We start from the raw sequence: 27634 nt of genomic DNA, 5'->3' as shown, positions 1-27634 counted from the left end.
ATTCATTTCAATTTCTAAATTAGGTTCTCTCTTCTTTCTTACCTGATATCTGAGAGTTGCAATTGATGAGACAGTTCATCTTTTAAACGATCTAGTTCTTTTCTAAGTGGCAAACTGTTCTTTAGCTTTTTAACAGCACTTTTCCCATTGTTATCTAACCAGGATCTAGAAAGAGAGAGATACATACTTTACAATACTAACTATAATATACATATTTTTACTATTAAAAGACACATGCATGCACTTGCATATTCACAATAGCAAAGACTTGGAATCAACCTAAATGCCAATCAATGACAGATTGGGTAAAGAAAATGTGGTACATATATACCATAGAATACTATGCAGCCATAAAAAAGAATGAGTTCATGTATTTCATGGGAACATGGATGAAGCTGGAGGCTATTATCCTTAGCAAACTAACACAGGGACAGAAAACCAAATACTGCATGTTCTCACTTATAAACGGGAGCTAAATGATGAGACCACATGGACACAAAGAGGGGAGCAACAGACACTGGGACCCACTTGAAGGCAGAGGATAGAAGGAGGGAGAGGATCAGTAAAAACAAGTATTGGGTACTAGGCTTAGTACCTAGGTAACAAAATAAACTGTACAACAAACCCCTATGATGAGAGTTTATTTATATAACAAACCTACACATGTACCCCGAACCTAAAAGTTAAAAAAAAATTGTACTCAGAAAAAAAGGACACATACATTACCTTAAAGCAGCCCCAGTGTTAAACTGAGTTTTCAATCAAACCTTTACTTCTACCTATTCTTTTTCAGAGATACCTACTTTTAAAATAAGTTGCTTGGAGAACTGCCAACACCTGTCAAATCATATTCTAGTTACGACAACTTCCTTTGCATATTAAAAAATTAAATTTTAATTATATCAAACCTGTCACTAGATTCCTAGAGATAGAATAATTTTTTAAATTAAAAATACTTCAAAGTGTGTTTATTACAACCTTCGGTAAGCTATACTGGATCTTCACTGATGTCAGTCATACACATATGGGAGGGTAGAACTAATACTAATTATGGAGCAAGTGAGCAAATATTATAATAGAGCTAAAAAGGTGTAAAAGTCAAACTCAACAGACATATCTGATGGGACTAGTGACAATTAAGAGGCAATGGGTCCTGATGAAGGAATAGGAAAAGATTACTTTGTGGATTCTGGCTGGGTGGACTCCAGTTTCTCCCTTTATTTTGGTCTTGGATATTACTACCCTGAGCTCCCAATGCTTATTCCCTCATCCCTGTAACCTAGTCCCTCCGACTGGTCAGACCTTACCAATCTAGTCATTTTGCCACACCCTCCTTCCAGGAGGGCCTCTTCACTACCCTGGTGCTCAGTGACACCTCCATTCCTTTCCACCCAACCAAATGTCCAGTTTCAGTTTCATCTCAACTATATCAACTCTATAATAAGCTCAGCAGAAAGATGTTCTCTAAACCTGTATTTCTTAGAATGTTTACCTCAATAGTCTTACAAGAAGAACTAAATATCAAAAATGCTTTGGCCGGGTGTGGTGGCTCAAGCCTGAGATCTCAGTACTTTGGGAGGCTGAGGTGGGTGGATCATGAGGTCAGGAGTTAGAGACCAGCCTGACCAACGTGGTGAAACCCCATCTCTACTAAAAAATACAAAAAAATTGCCAGGCGTGTTGGCGCGCACCTGTAATCCCAGCTACTTAGGAGACTGAGGCAGAAGAATCGCTCGAACCCGGGAGGCGGAGGTTGCAGTGAGCTGAGATCACGCCACTGCACTCCAGAGCTTGGGTGACAGAGCGAGACTCCATCTAAAAATTACAAAAAAAAAAAAAAAAAAAAAAAGTCTTTAAGGATTAGAAGGGATAGCTTTCAGAAAAGAGCTGAAAGCCTGTGTGGCCTTCTAGAGAGCAGCACTGCCTCTGTTAGAAACTCTCGCTTGGTGCTATAATCATGACATAAGGGTGCTTGTTAGTGCTCAGGGTCACTGGCTACCCAAGGGAAGTCCAGAGAAATGAGTGACCTGGATGGAGTCCTGGGAGGCTGAAGAGCTGCTGCAGGAGTGGGTGGTGACGGGGAGGGGACAGAATGGTAAAGTGACTCTGGGCTGAGGGGAACATTTCAGATTCCAAAACAAAGTGGTTGGGGGGTGGGCCCCAGGCATTACTATGCAAGAGAAAACTCCAGGAAAACCAGAGGTTCCCTTTCTTATTATTTTTTTGTAGAGACTAGGTCTCACTTTGGTGCCCAGGCTGGCTCCAAACTTCTGGGCTCAAGTGATCCTCCTGCCTCGACCTGCCAAAATGCTAGGATTATAGGCATGAGCCACCATGCCTGGCCATTTTTTCTTAAAAATTTTTTTTTAATTGGCTATGCTAATCTTCTCTGTATTGTTCCAATTTTTTTGAGATGGGGTCTAACTATGTTTCCCAGGCTGGAATAGGTTGGTGTGATCATGGCTCACTGCAGCCTCGACCTCCTGGGCTCAAGTGATCCTCCAGACTTAGCCTCTCTAGTAGCTGGGACTACAAGCATGTACTACCATGCCCACCTAATTTTTTAAAGTTATTATTTGTAGAGATGAGGTCTTGCTATGTGGCCCAAACTGGCCTTGAACTCCTGGGCTCAAATGATCCTCCCGCATTGGCATCCCAAAGTGCTGGCATTAAAGGCGTGAGCCACCGTACCTGGCCTCATTCCATTTTTAGTATATGTACTGCTGAAGCGAGTGCTAGGTTCCTTAATATTCACTTTAAATGTTTTAGATGTTGTGATCTAAAGCATTTAAAAATTATCAGGTTTAGAATATTGAAACTGACAAATCATTATGCATCTATTAAACACTTATACTGAATGCCTGACATTGTGTTGTGTTGGGATTACAAGGAAGATAAAGTCCCTGTTTTAAAGGAAGACACATTTAATAAGGAATATAGAGATAAGCAATTAGAATATAAGAACTATTAGGAGAAAAGAAGAAGTAATTCTTCCTGGAAGATTCTGTAGAACAGGTAGTATGTGATCTGGAACCTGAAAGATGTATCAGATCTTTCCAGGTAGGTGAGAGAGAATGGCATGTCAATCATATTAGTGCATAAAGACCTATGAGATGTACCAATATGCACAGATGACAGGATGCTTAGAGGGAGAGAAGGGCATAAGAGACTGGAGAGGGACTGGGGGTGAAGTGGGGTCAGACTATGAAGGGTCTTACACGCTGAGAAAGGGAACTGGAAGCTTATCCTCTACGTGAAAGTGTTCGATGTTTTTTTTTTTTAATTCAATGACTTTGCATAGCAATTAATAATCCTTCCTATACCCTCTTTAAGAATATTCGTAAACATTTTGTCACTTCTGCATGGTGTGTGATTAAGCAGGTAAAAATATCTTAATTTACATCACTACTATTGGATATGGCATTACAATTTTCCAACTTTTCCACACTTATTAAGTAATACATGTTGTTCAACTTACTTTAAATTATGTAAGAGAAAGCATGATTTATTGACATATGAATTATCAAATGACACACCATGTTTGGTTTGGGGCCCAAATGTTTTGCAACATAGATTCAAATATGATCTTATAGATTTGTGAATTGATTTTTGGAATTCTTACATTTAATGTATAAAAATCAACTGGTCTAGCTTAACAATATTTGTGTTTTGTTTCTAAAAACTGAAGTAAAACCAAAGACTCTCAACATGGTTTCTGTTTTATTTTATTATTATTATTTTTTGAGACGGAGTCTCACTGTGTCACCCAGGCTGGAGTGCAGTGGCACGATCTCGGCTCGCTGCAACCTCCACCTCCCGGGTTTGAGTGATTCTTCTGCCTCAGCCTCCTGAGTAGCTGGGACTACAGGTGGGCACCACCATGCCTGGCTAATTTTTGTATTATTAGTAGAGATGGGGCTTCACCATATTGGCCAGGCTGGTCTCGAACTCCTGACCTTGTGATCCACCCACCTTGGCCTCCCAAAGTGCCGGGATTACAGGCGTAAGCCACCGGCCGGGCTTTTAATATATACAGACATAAAGATACATGTTTCCTGGCTCTGGCCACTGAGAGGATTAGTAGTAACTGAGCGCATGTAGCACTGAGATGTTGGGTGTCTACAAACCAATCCCTACTAGAAAGAGCCAGAGCTTCCTGGCAAAACTGCTGAATCAAACTTTGGAGCAGGAACAGTCCAGATGAACCTGGAACAACTTGGTGAACCAGAAAGTAAGGGAGTACTCAAGGAAAGATGGGGACATAGGCACTTCACATAGTCCCCATATGAAGAGATGATGAAATGAGGAAATCAACATGTGGCAACCAGCAGAGTAAAATGTGATTCAAGCAAGAATCATCAATGAATATTAGAGCAAGTGAGGAAGTAAAAATCTAATGAGTAAAAGGATATTTATATAGCGCTAAATATCTCCTTAACAGAAGCTAATTAAAGGAAAAAAAATCATAACTTCCTGGAAGAAATTAGTATCATTAGTAATGGGTTACATAAACATCACATGCCTCCTATATAATACACTGAAAACAACACAACGTCACTTCTGGGGTAGGCCTGCAAAAAACTCTGACTGTAATTATGAGCAAACATCAGATAACCAAATGTAAAGACATTCTACAAAATAACTGGCTTGTATTCATCAAGGTAATGAAAGACAAGAAAACACTGAGGAACTGTTCCAGATTAAAGAAGACTAAAGAGATTTGACAACTAAATGTGGCTCATGATTTGGGATTTTCTTTTCCTAATAAAGGGTAGCGATCAGAAAATGAGTGACATTTGAATAATGTCTCTGGGTTAGCTAATAGTATTGTCATAAGTGTTAACTTTTTAATTTTTAGTATTTTCTTATATAATGTTTTTATATTTTAAAAAAGTACAACCTAGGTATTTAGGGGTAAAGGGACATTGTGGCTGCAACTTACTCAAATGGTTCAGGGAAAAAATGTGTATAAATATACATATATAATTTCAATATTTAAATATATATATAGAGAGAGAATGATAAAGCAAATGTGGTACAAAGTTAACATTTGAGGAATCTGGGTGGAGGTTACATGGGACTTCTTCATATTATTTCTGCAAATTTTCTTTCTTTTTTTATTTTAGTCTCTAACTTTTTTTATTTTAGAGACAGGGACTTTCTCTGTTGCCCAGGCTGGAGTGCAACAGCACAATCATAGTGTCACAGGATCCTTGGGGTGTTGCTTTTCCAGCTGGAAACCTCTGTGGTTGGTAGTGTCTTTGCCTGAGTTTGGCTCAGGCCCACTGGGCTCATTCTGCCCACTTGGCCTGGCAGGCTGCACTCAGCTCACACTACCGGCCCAGATCCCACATCTGCCAAGGGCCAGCCAGGCACAGAGTGGCAAGGGGTGTGTGAGTGAGCGCAGGGTCCAGCCACGGTGCACAGCCAGGCGTGCTGACTGCAGTGGAGAGTGGGCAAACCCATGCACCAGCACAGGCACTGGCTCCATGCAAGGCTGCAGCTGACCAGGTGTACCACTGTGGGAACTGAGGAACGTGGTGGTTCCTGGAAGCTTGGAAACACCAGGAACCGTGGGGTCCCAAACAGGGTGTCACAGCCCTGGTTTGGGGAGCCCAGACCTAGGGCTTCCCAAGGAGTCCTAGGTCTGGGCTCCCCAAAGGGCTGCAGCTTTTCTCTCCTTGTCACTCGTAATGTGGCGAGCAGGGGGTGTGTTTCAGCCCTGTTTGTGTTACAGCTCTTTAAGTCCCACCATTAGGTGTTCACAAGTTCTTGTCCCATGTCCAGGAAGAATGAAGTATGTGGACAACTGGAGGGTGAGCAAGTCAGAGATGAGCTTCACTGAGTGATAGAACAGCTCTCAGGAGACCTGGAGTAGCTCCTTTCTGCCAGCAGGTTGTCCCCACGAGTGTCCAGCTTTCAGGAGAGAGGAGACACACAGTGGATAGCTCCTTTTCACAGGCAGGCTGTGTCAACATTGAGGAGACCTGAAGTGGGTAACTCCTTCCCGCAGCTGGTAGTCCCAATGTCAGCATGAGTCTGGCTGAGTTTGGGGTTTTTATGTGCTCAGAAAGGAGGATTTTCCTGGTGGGCCTGGAAAAAGCACCATCCAATTGGCTGAACGGTCATCAGCGAAGTCTTCACTCTGGGCCATGGACTTCACCTGGAACCGGCAGCCCAGTCCCCACGCTTCAGGCTGTTCCTGGCTTGAAGGTGGGGTTTCATCAGGGACCTGGCCCTTTCTGCCCAGGAACCTATCTACCTCCTGCCATCAACATGCTGTCCATGGTGCCCAGGCTGTTTGTGCTGAGGGGCTCCTGCAGGCCTGGGCCAAGCTGCCCTCAGCCACCCTCACCATGCCTCCCTCCCGTGCTCGTCAGCGCCCAAAGTCCGGAGGGACAGAGACAGCAGGGGGCTGGTGTGTCAGCGCCACGCTGGCCAGGTCGTGACAGTGCCCAGGCTCTGCCACAAATTTGCTCTGCACTTGAGCGGGCACTGGGAGTGGAGAGAGGCCAGGGAGTGGGAGCAGGTGCTTCTGAGCTGACAGGGGTGGGGGTTCCCAGGCCCCTGAGAGCCCAGAGATGTCCCAGTCCAGAGTGGGTGGCTGGGCAGCTGCAGCTGCACCAGGGAGCATGGGGCTCCCACCCTACCAATTCAGTAGGAGGTGGGGCTCCTGCCTGTTCCCAGCCCACACCAGCTCTGTAGAGCATGCAGCCCCGGACACGTCTCTCCTGCTGCAGCTGGTGTCTTAGCAGTGGCTGCTCCAGATGGGCTGCTGCTGCCATCAATAGCTCACTGTAACTTTGAACTCCTGGGCTCAAGCAATCCTCCCACTCGGCCTCAGGAGTAGAAAGAACTATAGGTGTGGCTAATTTTAAAGTGGTTTTTTTTTTTTTTTTTTTTTTTTTTTTTTTTTTTTTTTTGGAGCTTCTGGCTCTGTTGCCCAGGCTGAGGTGCAGTGGTGCAATCTCAGCTCACTGCAACCTTCGCCTCCTGGGCTCAAGTTATTCTCCTGTCTCAGCCTCTTGAGTAGCTGGGATTATAGGTGCGAGCCACTCTGCCTGGCCCTATTCCTGCAAATTTTCTGTGGGTCTGAAATTATGTCAAAATTAAAATTAAAAAACAGGTTAAAAAAAAGAAAGTATAAGTTGCTGGCTACTGTTTGTAAGCATTTCTCTAGAGAAAAAAAATAACTGTAGAGAATGTCTTTATTCTTGAATATGTGAAAAACAAAACTGAAAATAAAGTCAACAAAAGCATTTTCTTTTTAGTTTTGGTGCTTATGTACAAGAGACACCATCGTGTGTTTCTGAATTTTGATCAAATCAATGCAACTAACAGGTCAGGTGAAGGTAATAAGAGACAAATTTTCAGATTTTTTTTGTTTTTGAGAAGGAGTCTCACTCTGTTGCCCAGGCTGGAGTGCAGTGGCGCAATCTCGGCTCACTGCAACCTCCGCCTCCTGGGTTCAAACAATTCTCCTGCCTCAGCCTCCCAAGTAGCTGGGACTACAGGCGTGCGCCACCACTCCCGGCTAATTTTTTTTGTATTTTTAGTAGAGACGGTGTTTCACCACGTTAGCCAGGACGGTCTCGATCTCCTGACCTTGTGATCTGCCCACCTCGGCCTCCCAAAGTGCTGGGATTACAGGCATGAGCCACCATGCCCGGCCTTTCAGAATTATTTTTTATGCTCATTAACTTTTTCAGGATCAGCGGTCCCTGTATTTTTCTTTAAAACAATTTAAATAAGTATATGGATCTATTTTTTAGGGTAAAACACTCTGTACAAAAGCATCTACAGTAAAGTGAGAGTCTCTCTTCTCAGCTCATACCCATCAGGACATTTTCTCAACCATGTCCTCCAATCTTCTGTAAACATGACAAGAGACTTCATATCCTTGTAATTTATTTTCTACTTACATTAGGGCTGGTTTCTTTTGTTGGCAATCAAAAACTCTTGACTAATAAAATTCCCTTTGATTTTCTTAGTGACAATCGTAAGTAATCTAAGTGTATCTCTGCCTTTCCAATATTTGCATATCCCATTTCTCTTTCTTATTATACATTGGCTGGGCTCTCCAGGACAAATACATTGCAGAGGTGATAGCAGGCATTCTGGCTGACTTGTTTCTCCACAGTTCTGAGCTCATCTGCTTTCTACCTTTCAAAAATTCCTAAAAATGTCTCTATTAGTATTTTCTCATTTATCAAGCTCCATGAAATTTAATAAATGCCTGTATTTGCAGGCTACCAACTGGGATCTCCTCTAAATAATGCATGAGCTATTAAGGGGAATGACGTGACCAAAGCCTTTGGTAAAGTTGGGAATATAGAAGGAATGTAGAACCCAAGTTGCAGGGAAGAGAAACTGGTGGTAGAAAGATCCTTAGGAAGTTATTCCAATAGTCTAGAGAAAAATGAATGTGGCAATGAAGATTCCCATTAAACAACTTTGAATGATCTGTTCCCACATCAAGCAAAAACTATGAAAACTGGAAGTAAGCCAAGAGCTAGATTTACTTGAAAATCTTTCTGAGCTCCCTAATGTATGTCCTGTGATTGGCTGTAATACTTGTTCAGTATTCTTTTCGGGACCAATCACAGCCTGTTTGTATAATAATTTATCTCTACATGTCTTAAGTCCCCCATTATCCTATTACCCCCATGAGGGAAAGATGAGTCTTTTATTATCTAATGTGTACTTAATCTGAATGTCATCACAGTGAGATCACTAGACAGCATGAAATTTGACTATAAATTAAACCATAAGGCAAAGAGAAAAGAATACTTTCCTGATCAATGTGGAAACACACGGTTACCTTGTCTAACCAGACTCTAGGTCAGAAATAAAGTTCTAAATTACTCTCTAAATGAGAATACTTTATTGGATTTTAAAAGGATCATTACTGTCTGAATTTGCCACATAAATCATTTTAATTCTTAGCTTAATTTTATAATCACAGAGATTTAAAAATTCAGAGCCTTTGTTTTCAAGGGTGAGAAGTCCAATTAATTACTATTGAGATAAAAGAAATAGAGAAATCTCATATTTATTCTATAGTAAAATACCAAGTAAGCCAGACTGTTTAACCTCTACTAAGCAAGAAGTTTTTTAAAAATGCTGATTTTATAAGACATGAAATTACCTATAAACAAGTAAATACTAATTAGTAATCACTAACATATTTTTCCTAACCTTATTATTTTTTTCTTTTTTTAAAGACAGGGTCTTACTCTGTTGCCCAGGTCAGAGTGCAGTGGTGTGATTATGCCTGGCTAATTAGCTTGGCTAATTTAAATTTTTTTTTTTTTTTTTTTGTAGAGACAGGGTCTTGCCATGTTGCCCATGCTGATCTTGAACTCTTAAGCTCAAGTGATCCTCCTGCCTCAGCCTCCCAAAGTGCTGGGATTACAGGCATAAGCCACTGCACCCAGCCCCTTAACCATTTTTAAGTGTACAGTTCAGTGGTATTAAGTACATTAACATTGTTGTGCAACTATCACCACCATCAATTTTCAGAACTCTTTTCATCTTGCCCAACTCAAACTCTGTACACATTAAACACTAACGCCCCCTTCCCCTCCCTCCAGCCCCTGGCAACCGCTGTTCTATTTTCTGTCTCTATGAATTTGACTACTCCTTGTACTTCACATAAGTAGAATCATCCACCATCTGTCTTTTTGTGACTGGTTTATTTCATGTAGCATGATGTCCTCAAGGTTCATGTGTTGTAGCCTGTGTCAGAATTCCTTCCTTTTTAAGGCTAACATTCCACTGTACGAGTATATCAAATTTTGCTTATCCATTCATCCACTGATGGACACTTGGGTTGCTTCCACCTTTTGGCTATTGTGAATAATGCTGCTATGAACATGGGTATACAAATATCTATTTGAGACACTGCTCTCAATTTTACGGTAAATCTATATTTAAGTTTTTGAGGAATCACCATATCATTTTCCATAGCAGCTGCACTATTTCACATTTCCACCAACAGTGCATAAGCGTTCCAGTTTCTCCAAACCCTCATCAACTCTTGTTATTTTGTTTTTTGGATAGTAGCCATTCTAGTGGGTGTGATTGGGTACCTCATACCCATTAGTTTTAATTTGCATTTCTCTAGTGATTAATGATGTTGAGTATGTTTTCATGTGCTTATTGGCCATTTATATACCTTCTTTGGAGAAATGTCTATTCAAGTCCTTTGCCCATTTTTGAAATGGGTTGTTTGCTGGTTGAGTTTTAGGAGTTCGCTATTTATTCTGGATATCAATTCCTTTATCATATATATGAGTTGCATTTTCTCTCATTTTGTGCGTTGCCATTTTACTCTGTTGATAGTGTCTTTTAGTGCACAAACTTTAAAAATGTTCATGAAATCCAATTTGTCTATTTTTCTTTTGTTGCCTGTGTTTTAGGTGTTATATCCAAGAAATCACTGGCAAATCCAATGTCATGAATCTTCTGCCCTATGTTTTCTTCTAAGAGTTTTATAGTTTAGGTCTTACATTTCAGTCAAAGATCCATTTTGAGTTAATTTTAGTATAAGTCAGTGTTCAACTTCATTCCTTTGCATGTGGCCAGTTTTCCCAGTACCATTTGTTGAAAAGATTATCTTTTCCCCATTCAGTGGTCTTGGCATTCTTGTTGAAAATCAGTTGACCATATATGCAAGTATTTACTGCTGTATTCTCTATTCTATTCCATTAGTCTATATGTTTGTGTATTTCTCTTTTTATAGAGATTGGGGTCTCACTACGGTGCCTGGGCTGGTTGGACTCAACTAATCCTTCTGCTTCAGCCTCCCAAAGTGCTGGGATTACAGAAGTGAGCCACTACACCTGGCCTATATGTCTGTTTTTATGCCAGTATCACAATGCTTTGTTTACTATAGCTTTGCAGTAAGTTTTGAAATGAGGAAATGTGAGTTCTCCAGCTTTGCTCTTCTTTTTCAGGATTGTTTTGGCTATTTGAGGTCCCCTGAAATTCTAATTTTAGGATGGGTTTTTCTATTTGCACAAAAAATGTCATCAGGCTTTTGATAGGGATTGCATTAAATCTGTACTTGCTTTGGGTATTGACTTCTTAGTAATATTATCTTCTGATCCTTGATCATAGAATGCCTTTCCATTTATTTATATCTTCTCTAATTTCTTTCAGAAATGTTTTTATAGTTTTCATTGTACTACAAGTCTTTCGTCTCTTCAGTCAATTCCTAAGCATTTTATCTTTTCTGATGCTATTGTAAATGGAATTGTTTTTGTAATTCCCTTTTTGGATTCATTGCTAGTATACAGAAATGCAATTAATTTTTGTGTATCGAGTTTGTATCCTGCTAACTTGCTGAATTTGCTAATTAGGTCTAATAGATTCTTCAGTGGAATCTTCAGAGTTTTCTATGTATAAGACCATTATCATCTGTGAACAGATAATTTTACCTCTTCCTTTCCAAGTAGATGACTTTAATTTCTTTTTCTTGCCTAATTGCTCTGGCTAAGACTTCCAGTAGCATGATGAATAGAAGTGGTGAAAGTAGGCATCCTTGCCTACTTCCTTATGTTACATGAAAAACTTCAGTCTTTTACTACTGAGAATGATGTTTGCTGTGGGTTTTCATATATAGCTTTTATTATGTTGATGTAGTTTCCTTTATTTCTAGAGTGTTTTTAGTATGAAAGTGTGTTGAATTTTGTCAAATACTTTTTGCATTTGATCATTCTAGATCATGCATCATGATCATTCTAGATGATTTAAATGATCACGTGGGGTTTCTCCTTCATTCTGTTAGTGTGTATCGCACTGATTGATTTTGTATGTGGAACCATCCTTGTACTCTAGGAATATATCCCACTTGGTCATGGTATTGAATCCTTTTAATGTGCTGCTAAATTAATTTTTCTAGGATTTTTTGAAGCTTTTTGTATTAATGTTCATAAAGCACACTGATTTGTGGTTTTCTTTTCTTGTAGTGTCTTTGTCTGCCTTTGGTATCAGGGTAATGCTCTCACAGAATGAGTTAGGGAGTGTTCCTTCTTCAGTTTCTTTTTGAAAAGTTTGAGAAGTATTGCTGTTAAATGTTTGGTAGAATTTGCCAGTGAAGCCATCCAGTTCAGGGCTTTTCTTTGTTGGGAAATTTAAAATTACTGACTCAGTCTCATTTTCTATTTCTTTGTGCTTTAATCTTGGTAGATTTTGTGTTTCTAGAAATATGTCCATTTTATTTAGGTTATCCAACTTGTTGGTGTACAATTGCCCATGGTACTCTCTTATAATCTTTATTTCTGTGGAATTGGTAGTAATGTTCCTGCTTTCATTTCTGATTTTAGTAATTTGAGTCTCCTTTCTTTCTTAGTCCATCTAGCTAAAGGTCAATTTTGTTGATCTTTTCAAAGAACCAAGTTTTGGTTTTGTTGATTTTCTCTATCATTTTTCTATTCTCCATTTTGTTTATCTAATATCTATTTTGGTTATCTGCTCTAATCTTTATTATTTCCCTCCTTCTACTAGTTTTGGGTTTAGTTTATTCTTTTTTCTCTAATCCCATAAGGTGTACAGTTAGATTGTTGATTTGAGATCTTTCCTGTTTTTTAAATGTGTTTATAGCTATAAATTTCCCCCTTAGCATTGCTTCACTGAATTTGCTGGGTCCCATAAATTTTGTACATTGTGTTTTTGTTTCCATTCATCTATATTTTCTTTTTTACTCAAAATTGTTAATCATACATTTTTAAAAAAATTTTCAGGGTACATTCAGTAATGTAATATTCATATAATTTGTAAAAATCAAATCAGTATAATTGGTATATCCATCACCTTAAATATTTCTTTTATTGTAGAAACATTCCAATTATTCTCTTCTAGCTATTCTGAAATACACGATTGATAATTGTAAACTATAGTCACCTTACTGATCTATCAGAAAGATCTTATTTTTTTCTATCAAACTGTATATCTGGACCCATTAATCAACCTCTCTTCATATCCCCCTGAAAATTTTCCCCTCCTTTTTCTCCTAAAAGTCTTACTACTTTACATTTTACATTTAAGTCTATGATCTATTTCGAGTTAAAATTCTTAATTTTTTTTTTTATTTTAGGTCTGGGGCTCATGTGCAGGTTAACAAAGGCAAACTCATGTCACGGAGGTCTCATGTACAGACCATTTCTTCACCCAGGTACTAAGCGCAGTACCTGATAGTTATTGTTCCTGATCCTCTCCCTCCTCCCACTCTCCTCCCTAGATCTATTTTTAACTTTTATTTTAGATTTGGGAGTACATGTGCAGGTTTGTTACATGGGTGTAACATAACGTGCTGGGGTTTGGGGTATGACTGATCCTGTCACCCAGGTATTGAGTGTAGCACCTGATAGTTAGAAACCCCCTTCCCCTCTCTCTCCCTCCCCGCTCTAGTTATCCCCAGTGTCTGTTGTTCTCTGTGTTGTGCCCATTGGTTCTCATTATTTTGTTCCCACTTATAAGTGAGAACATGTGGTATTTGGTTTTCTGTTCCCGCATTAGTTTGCTAAGGATAATGGCCTCCAGCTCCATCCATGTTCCTGCAAAGGACATGATCTCATTCTTTTTTATGGCCACATAGTATTCCATTAGGTATATGTACCACATTTCCCTTAACCAGTCCCAGTCCATTGATGGGCATTGAGGTTGATTCCATGTTTTTGCTATTGTGAACAGTGCTGCAATGAAGATATGTCAGCATGTGTGTTTACAGTAGAATGATTTATATTCCTTTGGGTATAAACCCTGTAGTGAGATTACTGGGTTGAACGTTAGTTGTTTTAAGTTCTTTGAGGAATTGCCACACTACTTTCCACAATGGTTTAACTAATATACACTCTTACCAACACTAAATAAGCATTCCCTTTTCTCCACAACCTGACCACAGCATCTGTTATTTATTAATTAATTAATTTTTTTTTTTTTTTGAGACAGGGCCTTGCTCTGTCACCCAGGCTGGAGTGCAACGGCACAATCTTGGCTCACTGCAATCTCTGCATGCACCCCACCCCACCCTCCCCACCGAGGCCCAGGCTCAAGTGATCCTCCTGCCTCAGCCTCCCCAACAGCTGGGACTATAGGCGCATGGCATGAAGCCTGGCTATTTTTTTGTATTTTTGGTAGAGAAGGGGTCTCGTCATGTTGCCCAGGGTGGTCTTAAACTCCTGAGTTCAAGCAATCTCCCCACTTTGGCCTCCCAAAATGCTGGGATTACAGGTGTGAGCAACTGTGCCTGGCCTGGCTTTTTAATGCTAGCCATTCTAACTGGTATGAGATGGTATCTCACTGTGGTTTTAATTTGCATTTTTTTTTTTTTGAGACAGAGTCTCGCTCTGTTGCCGTGGAGTGATCTCAGCTCACTGCAACCTCTGCATCCCAGGTTCAAGCAATTCTCCTGCCTCAGCCTCCCGAATAGCTGAGATTACAGGCACCTGCCACCATGCCTGGCTAATTTTTTGTATTTTTAGGAGCATGGGGTTTCACCATGTTGGCCAGGCTGTTCTTGAACAGCCTTTGATTCGCCTGCCTTAGCCTCCCAAAGCACTGGGATTACAGGCGTGAGCCACCGTGCCCAGTTGCATTTTTCTTATGATTAGTAATATTGAGCATTTTTTCATAAGCCTGTTGGCTGCATGTACATCTTCTTTTGAAAAGTGTCTGTTCATGTCTTTGCCTGCTTTTTAATGGGGCTGTTTTTTGCTTGTAAAATTTTTTTTTTTGGGGGGTAGGGTTGGGGACAGAGTCTCACTCTGTCGCCCAGGCTGGAGTGCAGTGGCACGATCTCAGCTCATTGCAACCTCCACCTCCTTGGTTCAAGTGATTCTTGTGCCTCAGCCTCCTGAGAGCTGGGATTACAGGCATGTGCCACCATGCCCAGCTAATTTTTGTATTTTTAGTAGAGATGGGGTTTCACCATGTTGGCCAGGCTGGTCTCAAACTCTGGACCTCAGATGATCCACCCACCTCAGCCTCCCAAAGTGCTGGGATTACAGGTGTGAGCCACCGCACCCAGCAGTTTGTAAGTCTTAAGTTCCTGATAGATTCTGGATATTAGACCTTTGTCAGATGTATAGTTTGAAAGTACTTTCTCCCATTCTGTAGGTTGTCTGTTTACTCTGTTGATATATAGTTTCTTTTGCTGTGCAAAAGCTCTAGTTTAATTATGTAACATTTGTCAATTTTTGCTTTTGTTGGAATTGCTTTTGGCATCTTCATCATGAAATCTTTGCCAGCCCCTATGTCCAGAATGGTATTTTCTATTTTCCCTTGGGATTTCTTTTTATTTTTAATTTTCATGGGTACATAGTAAGTATCTTTATGTGGTACATGGTATCTTCTTTGATCTGCTGGTTAAGAGTGCTTTAATTTCCACAATTTTGTGAAATTTCCAGTTTTACTTCTGTTGTTGATTTCTAACTTCATCCCATTTTGGTCAGAGAAGATACTCTGTATATTTATCTTTTGAAATCTATTGAGACTTAATTTGTGGCCGAAAATATGGTCCATCCTAGAAAACGTTCCATGTGGACTCGAGAAGAATGTGTATGCTGTTGTTGTTAGGTACAGTGTCTTGTATATGTCTGTTAGATCCAGCTCCTTAATTGTGCTATGCTAGTCCTCTGTTTCCTTACTTATTTCTTGTTTGGTTCTTCTATACACTATTGAGAGTGGAGTATTGAAGTGTCCAGCCATTATTGTAGAACTTTCTATTTCTCTCTTCAATTCAGTCCACTTTTGCTTCATATATTTTGATGATCAGGTATTAGGTAGATAAATATTTATAGCTGCTATCTCTTGTTGTTGTGGAGCCTTTTATTAATATGTAATAATCTTCTTTTCTCTTATAATCTTTTCAAATTTACTGTCTATTTTGTCTCATATTAGTATAACTCTCTTTTGGTTACTGTTGCATGGAATACTATCTTTTTCCACCCTTTCACTTTCAACTCCGGATCTAAAGTGACTCTTCTGTAGATAGCATATAGTTGAATCATGTTTTTTATTATTTATTTATTTATTTATTTATTTATTTTTGAGACTGAGTCTCACTCTGTTGCCCAGGCTGGAGTGCAGTGGCACGATCACGGCTCACTGCAAGCTCCGCCTCCCAGGTTCAAGCGATTCTCCTGCCTCAGCCTCCAGAGTAGCTGGGGCTACAGGTGCCCGCCCCCATGCCCAGCTAACTTTTTTGTATTTTTTAGTAGAGATGGGGTTTCACCGTGTTAGCCAGGATGGTCTCAATCTCCTGACCTCGTGATCCACCCGCCTTAGTCTCCCAAAGTGCTGGGATTACAGGCGTGAGCCACCTCGCCCGGCCAAATCATGTTTTTTAAATTCACTCTGCCAGTATTTGTCTTTTGGAAAGTTTAATCCATTTACATTTAAAGTAATTACTTATAAGATACAACTTAATTCTGTCACGTTGCTATTTATTTTCCATGTGTCTTACTGCTTTTTTGTCCCTTATTTCTTGCATTACTATCTTCTTTTGTGTTTAATTGATTTTATTTTTTTTTGTGGCAAAACATTTAAATTCCTTTCTCGTTTCCTTTTGTGTATATTCTTTAGGTATTTTCTTATGGTTACTGGGGGGATTACATTTAACATCCTAAAGTTATAACACCCTAATTTGAATTTATACTAGCTTAACTTCAATAACAAAAACTCTGCTCCTTTACTAGCTCTCCCCAACTCTTTCAGTTGTTACCACAAAATTATCTTTATACATTGTCCAAAAACATAAACTAATAATACTTTTAATAAATATATTTTTTAGGAAGAGTAGTGATAGTTCTTTTTAAAAATGGCTTTGTTGAAATACAATTCATATACCATATAACTCACCCATTCATCCATTTTTAGTATGTTCACAGAAGTGTACAACCACCACCACAGTCAATTTTAGTATACTTTCATCACTTGAATAAGAAATCACATACCCATTAATAGTCCTGCTCTCCAGCCCTACCAACCACTAATCTACTTTCTGTTTCTCTAGATTTGCCTATTGTAGGTATTTTACATAAAATGGAATCACACAGTATGTGGTTGACTGCAATCAGCTTCTTTGACTTAGCATGTTTTCAAGGTTCATCCATGTCATAGTAAGTATCAGTACTTCATTCCCTTTTCTGGTTAAATAATATTCCATTATATGGATATGCCACTTTTTAAAAATCCATTTATCAGTTGGTAGACATTAGGTTATTTCCACTTTTGGCTATTATAAATAATGTTGCTATAAGCATATTTTTGTGTGAATGTCTGTTTTCATTTCTCTTGAGTGTATACCTAGGAGTGGAATTCTTGGGTCACATAACTCTGTTTAATATTTTGTAGTATTGCCAAACTGTGTTCCACAGCAGCTGCACCATTTTATATGGAGGAGAGTTCCAATTTCCCTACCTGCTCACCAACACTTGTTATTCTCTTTTAGAATATAGCCATCATAGGGTATGAAGTGGTAACTGGTTGTGGTTGTCTATTTGACCTTGGCCTGTGCTACAGTTTAAATATTTGTCCCCTCCAAATCTCATGTTGAAATTTAATCCCCAATGTTGGAGGCAGGGCCTGGTGGGAGGTTTTGGGTCATGGAGGCAGAACTCTCATTAATGGCTTCATGTCATCCTCATGGTAATGAGTGACTTCTCACTATTAGTTTCCATAAGATCTGATTGCTAAAAATAGCCTGACACCTCCTCCTCTCCTTTTTTCCTCCTTTCTTGCCACATGATACTTGTTCTTCTTTCCCTTCTACCATGAGGGGAAGCTTTCTGAAGTCCCTACCAGAAGCAGATGCTGATGCCACACTTCTTGTACAGCCTGCAGAACCATGAGCCAAACAAACCTCTTTTCTTTATAAATTACCCAGCCTCTAGTATTCCTTTATATTATAGCAATGCAAAATGGACTAAGACAGCTTGATTAAAAATGATTTCATTATAATTGCAGCAATATGTAATACATATATTACATGTATTGTTATAAGATCCAAATAAAAAGAAAAAAACTGATAATAAAATGAAGCCAAAAGAACATTAAAAGGTACATAAAAATGAATGCCAGAATACCATGTACAAGGACTAATGCTGGACTGTGAAATCATTTGGTTTAGTTCCTAGGGTCATGATGCTTTTGAAATAAAAATAGTAACTCAAGCAAAGCTCAGTTTTCCATGGATTTAAGAGATGAAAAAAGAAAGCCATGATCCAAATTACAATAAAGTTAAAATTGCATAAATTTTACACTCCTAGGCTTCAAACTGTATAAAACAAGGGAGTTTAGACCAATAACAGCCTTTATTTTATTTTCACTGCCTGAAGTTCATAGAGCAATAGTTTTTTTATTTTTATATTTTTTTTGGAGAGACAGGGTCTCACTCTGTCACCCAGGCTGGGGTACAGTGGTGTGATCATGGATCACTGCAGCCTAGACCTCCTGGGCTCAGGTGATCCTCCTGCCTCAGCCTCCTGAGTAGCTGGGAGTACAGGCACATGCCATCACACCTGGCTAATTTTTTAATTTTTATTTTTCTACAGACAAGGTCTTACTAGATTGCCCAAGTTGGTCTTAAACTCCTGGCCTCAAGCAATCCTCCCGCCTTGGCCTCCCAAAGTGCTGGGATTATAGTTAGAAGCCACTGCACCTGGCACCAAAAGCTTTTTATACTTCTCCGATGGCAACACATGGTAAGAAATATTTCACATACTGAACCAGCACATACACACACACCTGTATTTATGTGTATGTAACTAAACGAAGTATTTTGAGAAATAATACTTAAACTTACTACTAGACATGCATTCACAATATATAGTTAAAATAAAAAAAAAAGAAAGCAAAGCAAAACAACTTTGCTAGTCCTGAGTCACTAAATTGTGCATTATCACCTGTAATTTTAAAAACAGTGACTTAGCCTATAAACAAAGGGAAGAGTAAATAAACGCATGATATGAGTTAAATCATGACTATCAAATCCCAAACATTTTATAGAATAGTTCCAATGTTGAAGGTGTCCAATATGGTATTTCATGAACACAAAAATTGATTCAAAGTTTAGACACTGAAAGTGAAATGTAAATATATTTGAGCTAAGGTCAAATAGAAAAAAAGGAACTCTGACATTCACTGGTATCTTAGTAGCTGTAAGAATAGTATTTCAATGGTCTTTTTCTAGTTCAATGACATGTTTGTTCAGTGGGATAGACATTTCATATGGAATTGTTTTGCTTATATAAAATGGATCTGGTTAGCTCCTCTCAAATACAAGCTATATAATTAAAGTACATTTTTGTTTTAACATAATTTGATAATCAAAGAATATACCCAAAATATAGAAATACAAAAGTTGACAACACGGAACAGCATTTCCTAATTTTTTTTAGACTGGAACATTCCTTTTATAATTTTATATAATTTTCAAAAACTACTTAGGTATTAAAATTTTCTTTTCTTTTCTCTTTTTTTCAGACAGAGTCTCACTCTGTCACCCAGGCTAGAGTGCAGTGGCACGATCTTGGTTCACTGCAATCTCTGCCTCCCGGGTTCAAGCAGTTCTCCTGCCTCAGTCACCCAAGCAGCTGGGACTACAGGCATGCATCATCACGCCTGGCTAATTTTTTTTTTTTAACAGAGATGGGGTTTCATCATGTTGGCCACCATCTTGACATCAAGTGATCTGCCCACCTCAGCTTCCCAAAGTGCTGAGATTATAGGCGTGACCCACCACACCTGGCCTAAAGCTTTCATTTTATCATTTTTATAGGTATATAACAAAGGAATGTTGAAGTAAGATAAAACACAATCTGCTGAGAAATTCAAAATTACAAACCATGCCCTAAAATATACATTAAAATGTAATTAATGGATATAATATAAAAGTGGGTTAAATAGAGTTTTTATGACCTGATAAATCTCCCATTTTGTGTTTTTAAAAAACTCCTCCAGTCTGGGCAACCAAACAAGACCCTGTCTCAAAAAATATTAAAAAATAAAAATAAAAAAACTCAACTGATTTATTTTTATGATTTCTTATTTTAATTTAAAAATGCTAGGACACAATTTTACCCTGCACTTCTCAGCAAAACCAAAAACAGATAAAATTATTTTGAAAGTTAAAGTCTATACTAAATAACACTGTAATTATATTTTCTCGTTTAACATAGTGCTCAGAAACATTAAAACCATCTTAACTTGCTTTCAAGATTTAATTAAAAAGAAAATTTTGGGCCGGGTGCAGTGGCTCACACCTGTAATCCCAGTGCTTTGGGAGGCCAAGACGGGTGGATCATGAGGTCAGGAGATCAAGACCATCCTGGCTAACACGGCGAAACCCCATCTCTACTAAAAATACAAAAAAATTAGCCGGGTGTGGTGGCAGGCGCCTGTAGTCCCAGCTACTCGGGAGGCTGAGGCAGGAGAATGGTGTGAACCCGGGAGGCGGAGCTTGCAGTGAGCCAACATAGCGCCACTGCACTCCAGCCTGGGTGACTGAGCAAGACTCTGTCTTAAAAAAAGAAAAAAAAAAAAAAGAAAATTTTGATCCAATGAATGTAATTTGTAAATCAAGAGATCAGATTGATATAAATGGGCAGAATTACGATTTTTATGCTACTTCTGAACTATATAATTCAGCATGTGTTCCTTATGATTCCTCTCTATAATCTATACATGTAATGAAGATGAATTAAACAATACATGAATAAAAATTTAAACTGCATATGGCCAAAATGACCATGATGGCTAATAAGTTTTAGTAGACTTATAGGCACCATGAATCTCCCTACTAGGCAGTCACTTGATTCACATGATTTGAAAGCTCTGAAATGGTTCAACAGTTTTACAATTATTTGTAAAATAATTACAGATATAAAAAAAATCAGTACAGTTTTCTCTTGCTATACATGAGGCATCAGTTCCAAGCCCACCCACGGGTACCAAAATCTGTGCATACTCAGGTCCTGCAGTTGGCACCGCCAAACATGCATATACCAACAGTCGGCCTTCCCTATACATAGGTTTCACATCTTGCTAATACTGTATGTTCTTTCCTTCCTTCTCTCCTTCCTTCCTTCTCTCTTTCTCTCTCTCTCTCTCTCTCTCTCTCTCTCTATTACTATTTCAATAGTTTTTGGGGAGCAAATATGGTATTTTCAATCTGCTTTTGGTTGAAAAAAAATCCGTGTAAGAGTGGATCTGCACAGTTCAAACATACATTCTTCAAGGATCAACTGTAATTGAAATGAGAAATTGATAGAGATACCATTCCAGCTTTTATGATATAAGCTCCTGGAACCCTTACTAGGAAAAACTACCATATATTAAAACATTGAACAAACCCTCAGCAGAGGTTCCTTCAAACTGGGCAATGCTCATGCTTAGGGAAAGGTCAAGGGGCTCTGGGCCTGTGTGAACATGCTAGAATTGGGAAACCAGGTTATGTTAGGGAGATAAGAGATATGAAACCTTTCAGATGAGTACAGGTATTATAATGCTACATCAGCACTGCAAGACATGCTGGTAAAGGGATTTAGCCTACCCTGCATTTCACTCTAACGGCCCAATGAGCAGTATTCCTTGTCTTGTCTTGGTTCAGTGTAGTGCTGTCCTCTCTCTCCTACCCAACCTGAACTTTTTGCTCTAAAATTACACATTCTTAAGCTAAACTCAAACTCCATGAGTTGTGATGATCTGGTTCAGGTAAATCAATAAGATGTCAATGCTTAAGAAATATAATCAAGCCAGGCATGGTGGCTCATGTCTGTAATCCCAGCACTCTGGGAAGCTGAGGCAGGGGGATCGCTTGAGCTCAGGAGTTTGAGACTAGCCTGCACAACATAGTGAGACCTTGTCTCTACTAAAAATTAAAAAATTAACCGGGTATGGGCCAGGCACGGTGGCTCACGCCTGTAATCCCACCATTTTGGGAGGTCGAGGTGGGCGGATCACCTGAGGTCAAGAGTTCGAGACCAGTCTAGCCAACATGGTGAAACCCCGTCTCTACTAAAAATACAAAAATTAGCCAGGGGTGTGATGGTGTGTGCCTGTAATTCCAGCAACTCGGGAGGCTGAGGCAGGAGAATGCTTAATCCGGTAGGCAGAGGTTGCAGTGAGCCGAGATAGGGCCATTGCACTCCAGCCTGGGCAACAGAGTGAGACTCCATCTTTAAAAAAAAAAAAAAAAAAAAAAAAATTAGCCAGGTATGGTGGCACATGCCTGTGGTCCCAACTACTCCAAAGGCTGAGGCGGGAGGATCACTTGAGCCCAGGAGTTTGAGGCTGCAGTGAGCTATGATCATGCCACTGCACTCCAGCCTGACAGAGTAAGACCCTGTCTCAAAAAAAAAAAAAAAAAAAAAAAAAAAAAAAAGAAAGAAAGAAATTAAAAAAGAAATACAATCTAAGGCCCTTCAATATAAGCATAAAAAAAACTAAAAAAAACCACAAAAAACCTATCTACTGTAATGCTATGCCACTATTAATTTCACTTTATGAAGCTAAAAAAAGAAAGGCTCTAACTGCTTAATAATGGGTTTACTTTAATTTCTGTAAAGATAAAACAGCTGCTGACAAGATGGATAATAATAATCAGTGATTTAGAAAGCTAAATTTCCACTGACTTCAATTTCTAAAACAGTGGTTTGTTTTTTTTTTGAGACAGAGTCTCACTCTGTTGCCCAGGCTGGAGTGCAGTGGCATGATGTTGGCTCACTGCAACCTCCACCTCCCCGGTTCAAGCGATTCTCCTGCCTCAGCTTCTTGAGTAGCTGGGACTACAGGTGCCCACCACCACGCTAATTTTTTGTATTTTTAGTAGAGACGGGGTTTCACCGTGTTAGCCAGGATGGTCTTGATCTCCTGACCTTGTGATCCGCCTGCCTCGGCCTCCCAAGGCATTTTTTATGTTGCTATCCTCTTAAAGGGTAGACAACAAGTCAGAGGAACTTGTTTTTTGAGCTTATCCTCATAACTGTCAAAATAAAAGCTTGAATTTAAAACAAAGCTGACTTTTGAGGAAATCAAGAATTCACAGCAACATAACTTATCTATGCATAGAAATTTTCCTTAAGACAATGTATCTTTCACTAAAAATAGCAGATTTTTTTAGTTAACATTAATGAAATTAACAGAAGCACTTTAAGAAAAAATGGCCCTCTACATTCATTGCTAAGTGACTTCTATTGCTACGCTATGTATGTTACTTTGCATTCACATATTAAAGCCCGAGTTCTTCAAACTGAGCCTCTAGCACATCACATTTAGTTATTCAACAATTCTTTAGTTCAGTTCAATGAAAATACTGGATGGATTCTATGAATCTATGAAGTAGATTAGTAGATACAGAGATTATCAAAACATATTCCCTACTCTTAAGAACTCATATAGTCGAATGTAATATAAGAAAGTCTCCTTTTACTAAAGACTAAGGAATTTTATTGGATAAATGACATACAAATAAAAAAATTATAAATACTGAGCTTAGATAAGGAACCCAGTTGAATACACTTATCTTGTTGAGTTGGCTTTCTATAGTTTCAATGTATTTTCACTACTTTGCCGGGTGTCTAAGTCCAGTTCTAGGTCCTTGGGGCACTCTTTTCATGATGGCTGCACATCCAGCTCCAAATAAAAACTGTGTTCTACGAAATACTCAACTGAACCACAGACCAACTGCTTCTCTGAAATCCTTTAATACATTATTCTTAGGCCCTTTTAACTTGAGTGAAGTCTAAAAACTGTTACTTTTGCTGTTTTGGCTTGATATATTCAATCTCACTGTTTTCTATACCCTTTAGGCCAGTAATCCCCAACTTTTTGTTCATCTAGACACAGCGCAAGATAAGTACAACAATATTCTCCCGCGGGTGTAAGCAGAAGTTGTATGTGCCGTGTCCCACATAAAACTTGAAGGCAAGGCTGAGAACTTCTCTTCCAGTTTGTGCTCAGAGAAATCTACTTCAATTCCCACTGTAGCCTCTGTGTGCAATTAACCTTAAATTATCTGTTTTTCTATACCAAAATTTTCAATTCAGCAACCTCTATGCCACCATGACTCTACTTTTTATTTATTTATTATTTTTTGGAGACAGGGTCTCACTTTGTCACCCAGGCTGGAGTGCAGTGGCACGATCATAGTTCACCGCAGCCTCAAACTCCTGTGCTCAAGGGATCTTCCTGCCTTAGCCTTCCAAGTAGCTAGAACTACAAATGTGTACCACCATGCCTGGCTAAATTTTTGTATTTTTTGTAGAGATGGGTCTCACTATGTTGCTCAGGCTGGTTTTGAACTCCTGACCTCAGGAAATCCTCCCACCTCGGCCTCCCCAAATGCTGGGATTATCGGCATAAGCCACAGTGCCAGGCTCTTCATTTTTTACCTGACTTCTTACTGTGTCGTTACTTCTGGTCCATCATTAAACTGTTATTCCCAAACCCACATTTCCATCTCAGAAGAGAATCTGAACAATTAAAGTCATCATATTTAGGGAAGTGATTTATCCATCAGTTATGCATATAGACAAATATCATAGACTATCACACGTAGGTACATACATACACGTCTTCAGACACATACTTCCATACTTTTCTGTACTAGACTCTGCTACCTTCCTACCTTTTCAGCCTTATTTAGAATCTAGCTAGGTAGCAAGGAGGAATCCCTTAGTATAGATAATCCACAAAGCAGATATTATGCCAGTGGATAATGAAGGATCATTTACTATGCCATAATGAGAGAATCCTCTGATAAGCCACTGGACTTTTTAGATACAATCATAAGAAGAGAATGTGATGGGTCTTTATGAAATCCAAAAATCACTTAAAAAACATTAAGGTGACTTTACAAATAAGGCATGCCAAATAATAGAAAACATTTTATATATGATTTTTATAATTTAAAAAGTAACTCTTTAAAGCAGCTATTCTAGATGATATTTAATAATTTTGTCACCATGTATTTTTCTTATGTATGGATTATTACACTAAAGTACATCACTACTGAACTATCTGTTAGAAATGCCTAACACATGAAGAAGAGTAAAAAATATTTGTATAGTCTTAGGTATAGCCTTTCTCCATGTACCGGGGGTAACTTGAATAGAATTTTTAAAAGTTAAACAAAACAATCTCCTGCATGTGTTTGGTATCAAAAGACCACAACTTTAAATACAGTTGGAAGTATTTTGGCAGCTTTAAGTAAGAAACATGAAATATATTTTTCATAATGATTACTGGATTAACTAGAATGATAGTATTACTTTTCCTGGAAAATTAGGTTTTAATTTTAAATGTGAACTACACTTTTTATTTATAAAAAAAGTTTTTGCCATCCCAATAAATCAGTGTCATAAACACAAACTACAAATACAGTTTAGTTAGATAAAAACTTTTACATACGTGAGAGTTGTTTCCACTCTCGAGACTTGTTCAAGGTCTTCATCAGGGTCCTTGAATCCAGTAAAGGAGTAATAAGACTTGTCCCATTTGATGGGCCTGTCAGGCATCCTTTTAGCTTCTTTGAGAGGCTGGGTATGCACATTAGTATTCAAGCTTTGGATATGTTCAACAGATAAACTGCAGGAGTTGAGAATATATAACACTGTGCTTAGCAGATCTCTGGTGTGCAAAGTAAATTTGACTGCTCGAAATCCTAGAGAATATAATTCCCCCAAACAATTAATACAGATGATTATTTGCTTTATTTCAACATATATAAAATCAAAATCTTTTAAAACATTCTATTACTGATTTAAATTCGTCCTATTAGCAAATCACCTGTAAATGGAAAATGACTTCCCTTCTCTAAAACTACACCACACTATTTTTACCTTCATGAATTACTTCAATCATCAGCTCCATTTTCCAGTTTGGCTCCAGTGACCAAACCCATCCCAGCCCAACAAGGGGATTTAGAATATTCTCAATTCTGCCGATAAATCTGGTCTCTTAAGAGAGAGAAAAGCTCTCCTATAAGCAGGTGTCCACCAAAGATAGTTTCTAGTGGAGACAGGAGAATGCAAGTGTACACTGTGACAGCAGTTCAGGTAAGAGGGGCCATATAATCTAGTCTCAGTGGTCACAGAAACCCATCTTGAATTTTCTCTATGATTGAAGGAGATGGTCCTCATACTTGCTCACTCCACTAGGTAGTAACCCAATATTTTCAGGAGTGATTTAAAATTCTCTAGTTGTTTAAAAGTTACTCCTGTAATCCCAGCACTTTGGGAGGCCAAGGTGGGTGGATTATGAACTCAGGAGTTTGAGACCAGCCTGACCAAGACGGTGAAACCCCGTCTCTACTAAAAATACAAAAATTAGGCAGGGCGCGGTGGCTCATGCCTGTAATCCCAGCACTTTGGGAGGCTGAGGCGGGCGGATCATAAGGTCAGGAGATCGAGACCATCCTGGCTAAAACAGTGAAACCCCATCTCTACTAAAAATACAAAAAAAAAAAATTAGCCGGGCGTGGTGGCGGGCGCCTGTAGTCCCAGCTGGAGGCTGAGGCAGGAGAATAGCGTGAACCCGGGAAGCGGAGCTTGCAGTGAGCCGAGATCGTGCCACTGCACTCCAACCTGGGTGACAGAGCGAGACTCTGTCTCAAAAAAAAAAAAAACAAAAATTAGCTAGGCGCAGTGGTGGGCGCCTGTAATCCCAAGTACTCGGGAGGCTGAGGCAGGAGAATTGCTTGAACCTGGGAGGCGGAGGTTGCAGTGAGCCGAGATTGTACCACTGCATTCTAGCCTGGGTGACAGAGCAAGACTCTGTCTCAAAAAAAAAAAAAAAAAGTTACTGATTTTGATGTTGGGTAATCATTGGGCTAAGGTAAGTAATCTAAATTGTTAAGTCATCAATAAAAAATCCACTGGTTTGCTTTTTTTCTTTTCTGGGTGTTAGGCATGCTTCCAGCTTAATTTACATATCTTTTCAATCAACACTACCACCAACTATGCCATTATCATTTCTCTTGTCAAATGTGAAGGAACATAGATTAAGAATGAAGCCAGGGCTTAAATCTGAGTTGACACCAAGCCAAATATTTTCTCCACTACAACATGCTGACTCTTCGCTTTTTAAAAAAACTATTCTTAATTAGTTTTGAAAATTAAAAGCAAAATTCTCCTGTTAGCAGGCATACAACTTTACCATCTTTACTTGAGGTAATCACTATTAACAGGTACATATTCTTCCAGACCTGCTCTACCCAAGATGGTAGCTACTAGCACATGTGGCAATTTAAAATTAAATTGATTGAAATGAAATAAAAATTTAAAATTAAGTTCTTTGGCCACATTGGCCACATTTCAAGTGCTCAATAAGCACGCGGGGCTAGGGCCTACCATATTAGATGATGCAGATATGGAACATTTCCCTCATCACAGAAAGTTCTCTTGGGCAGCACTGTTCTTTGACCTTTTCCGTCTATGTGCTTGTATGTGTGTATCACGTATGAGGCCGGGGCAGTGGTTCATGCCTGTAATCCCACCACTTTGGAAGGCTGAGGCAGGTGGATCACTTGAGGCCAGGAGTTCGAGACCAGCCTGGCCAACAAGGTGAAACTCCGTCTCTACTAAAAATACAAAAATTAGCGGGTGTGGTGGTGCACTCCTGTAATCCCAGC

The 27634-nt window shown here is 39.1% G+C and overlaps 1 protein-coding gene across 3 annotated transcripts in view; it reads right to left on the bottom strand.

Annotated features, from left to right (window-relative positions):
- TCAIM (T cell activation inhibitor, mitochondrial) overlaps nucleotides 1-27634 on the bottom strand; it is a 71443-nt gene that overhangs the window by 16408 nt on the left and 27401 nt on the right. For all 3 annotated transcript variants that reach the window (XM_004033952.5, XM_004033953.5, XM_055383625.2), the window contains 2 exons: nucleotides 25414-25666; nucleotides 43-165 (listed from right to left, as the gene is read on the bottom strand). In XM_004033952.5, the coding sequence (XP_004034000.4) occupies nucleotides 43-165; nucleotides 25414-25666 (376 nt within the window). The remainder of the gene's footprint in view (nucleotides 1-42; nucleotides 166-25413; nucleotides 25667-27634) is intronic.

Source organism: Gorilla gorilla, chromosome 2 (genome assembly GCF_029281585.2).
Source record: "Gorilla gorilla gorilla isolate KB3781 chromosome 2, NHGRI_mGorGor1-v2.1_pri, whole genome shotgun sequence".
In the NCBI taxonomy this organism is placed as follows: Eukaryota; Metazoa; Chordata; class Mammalia; order Primates; family Hominidae; genus Gorilla; species Gorilla gorilla.
This window is presented reverse-complemented; position numbering and strand designations above follow the sequence as displayed.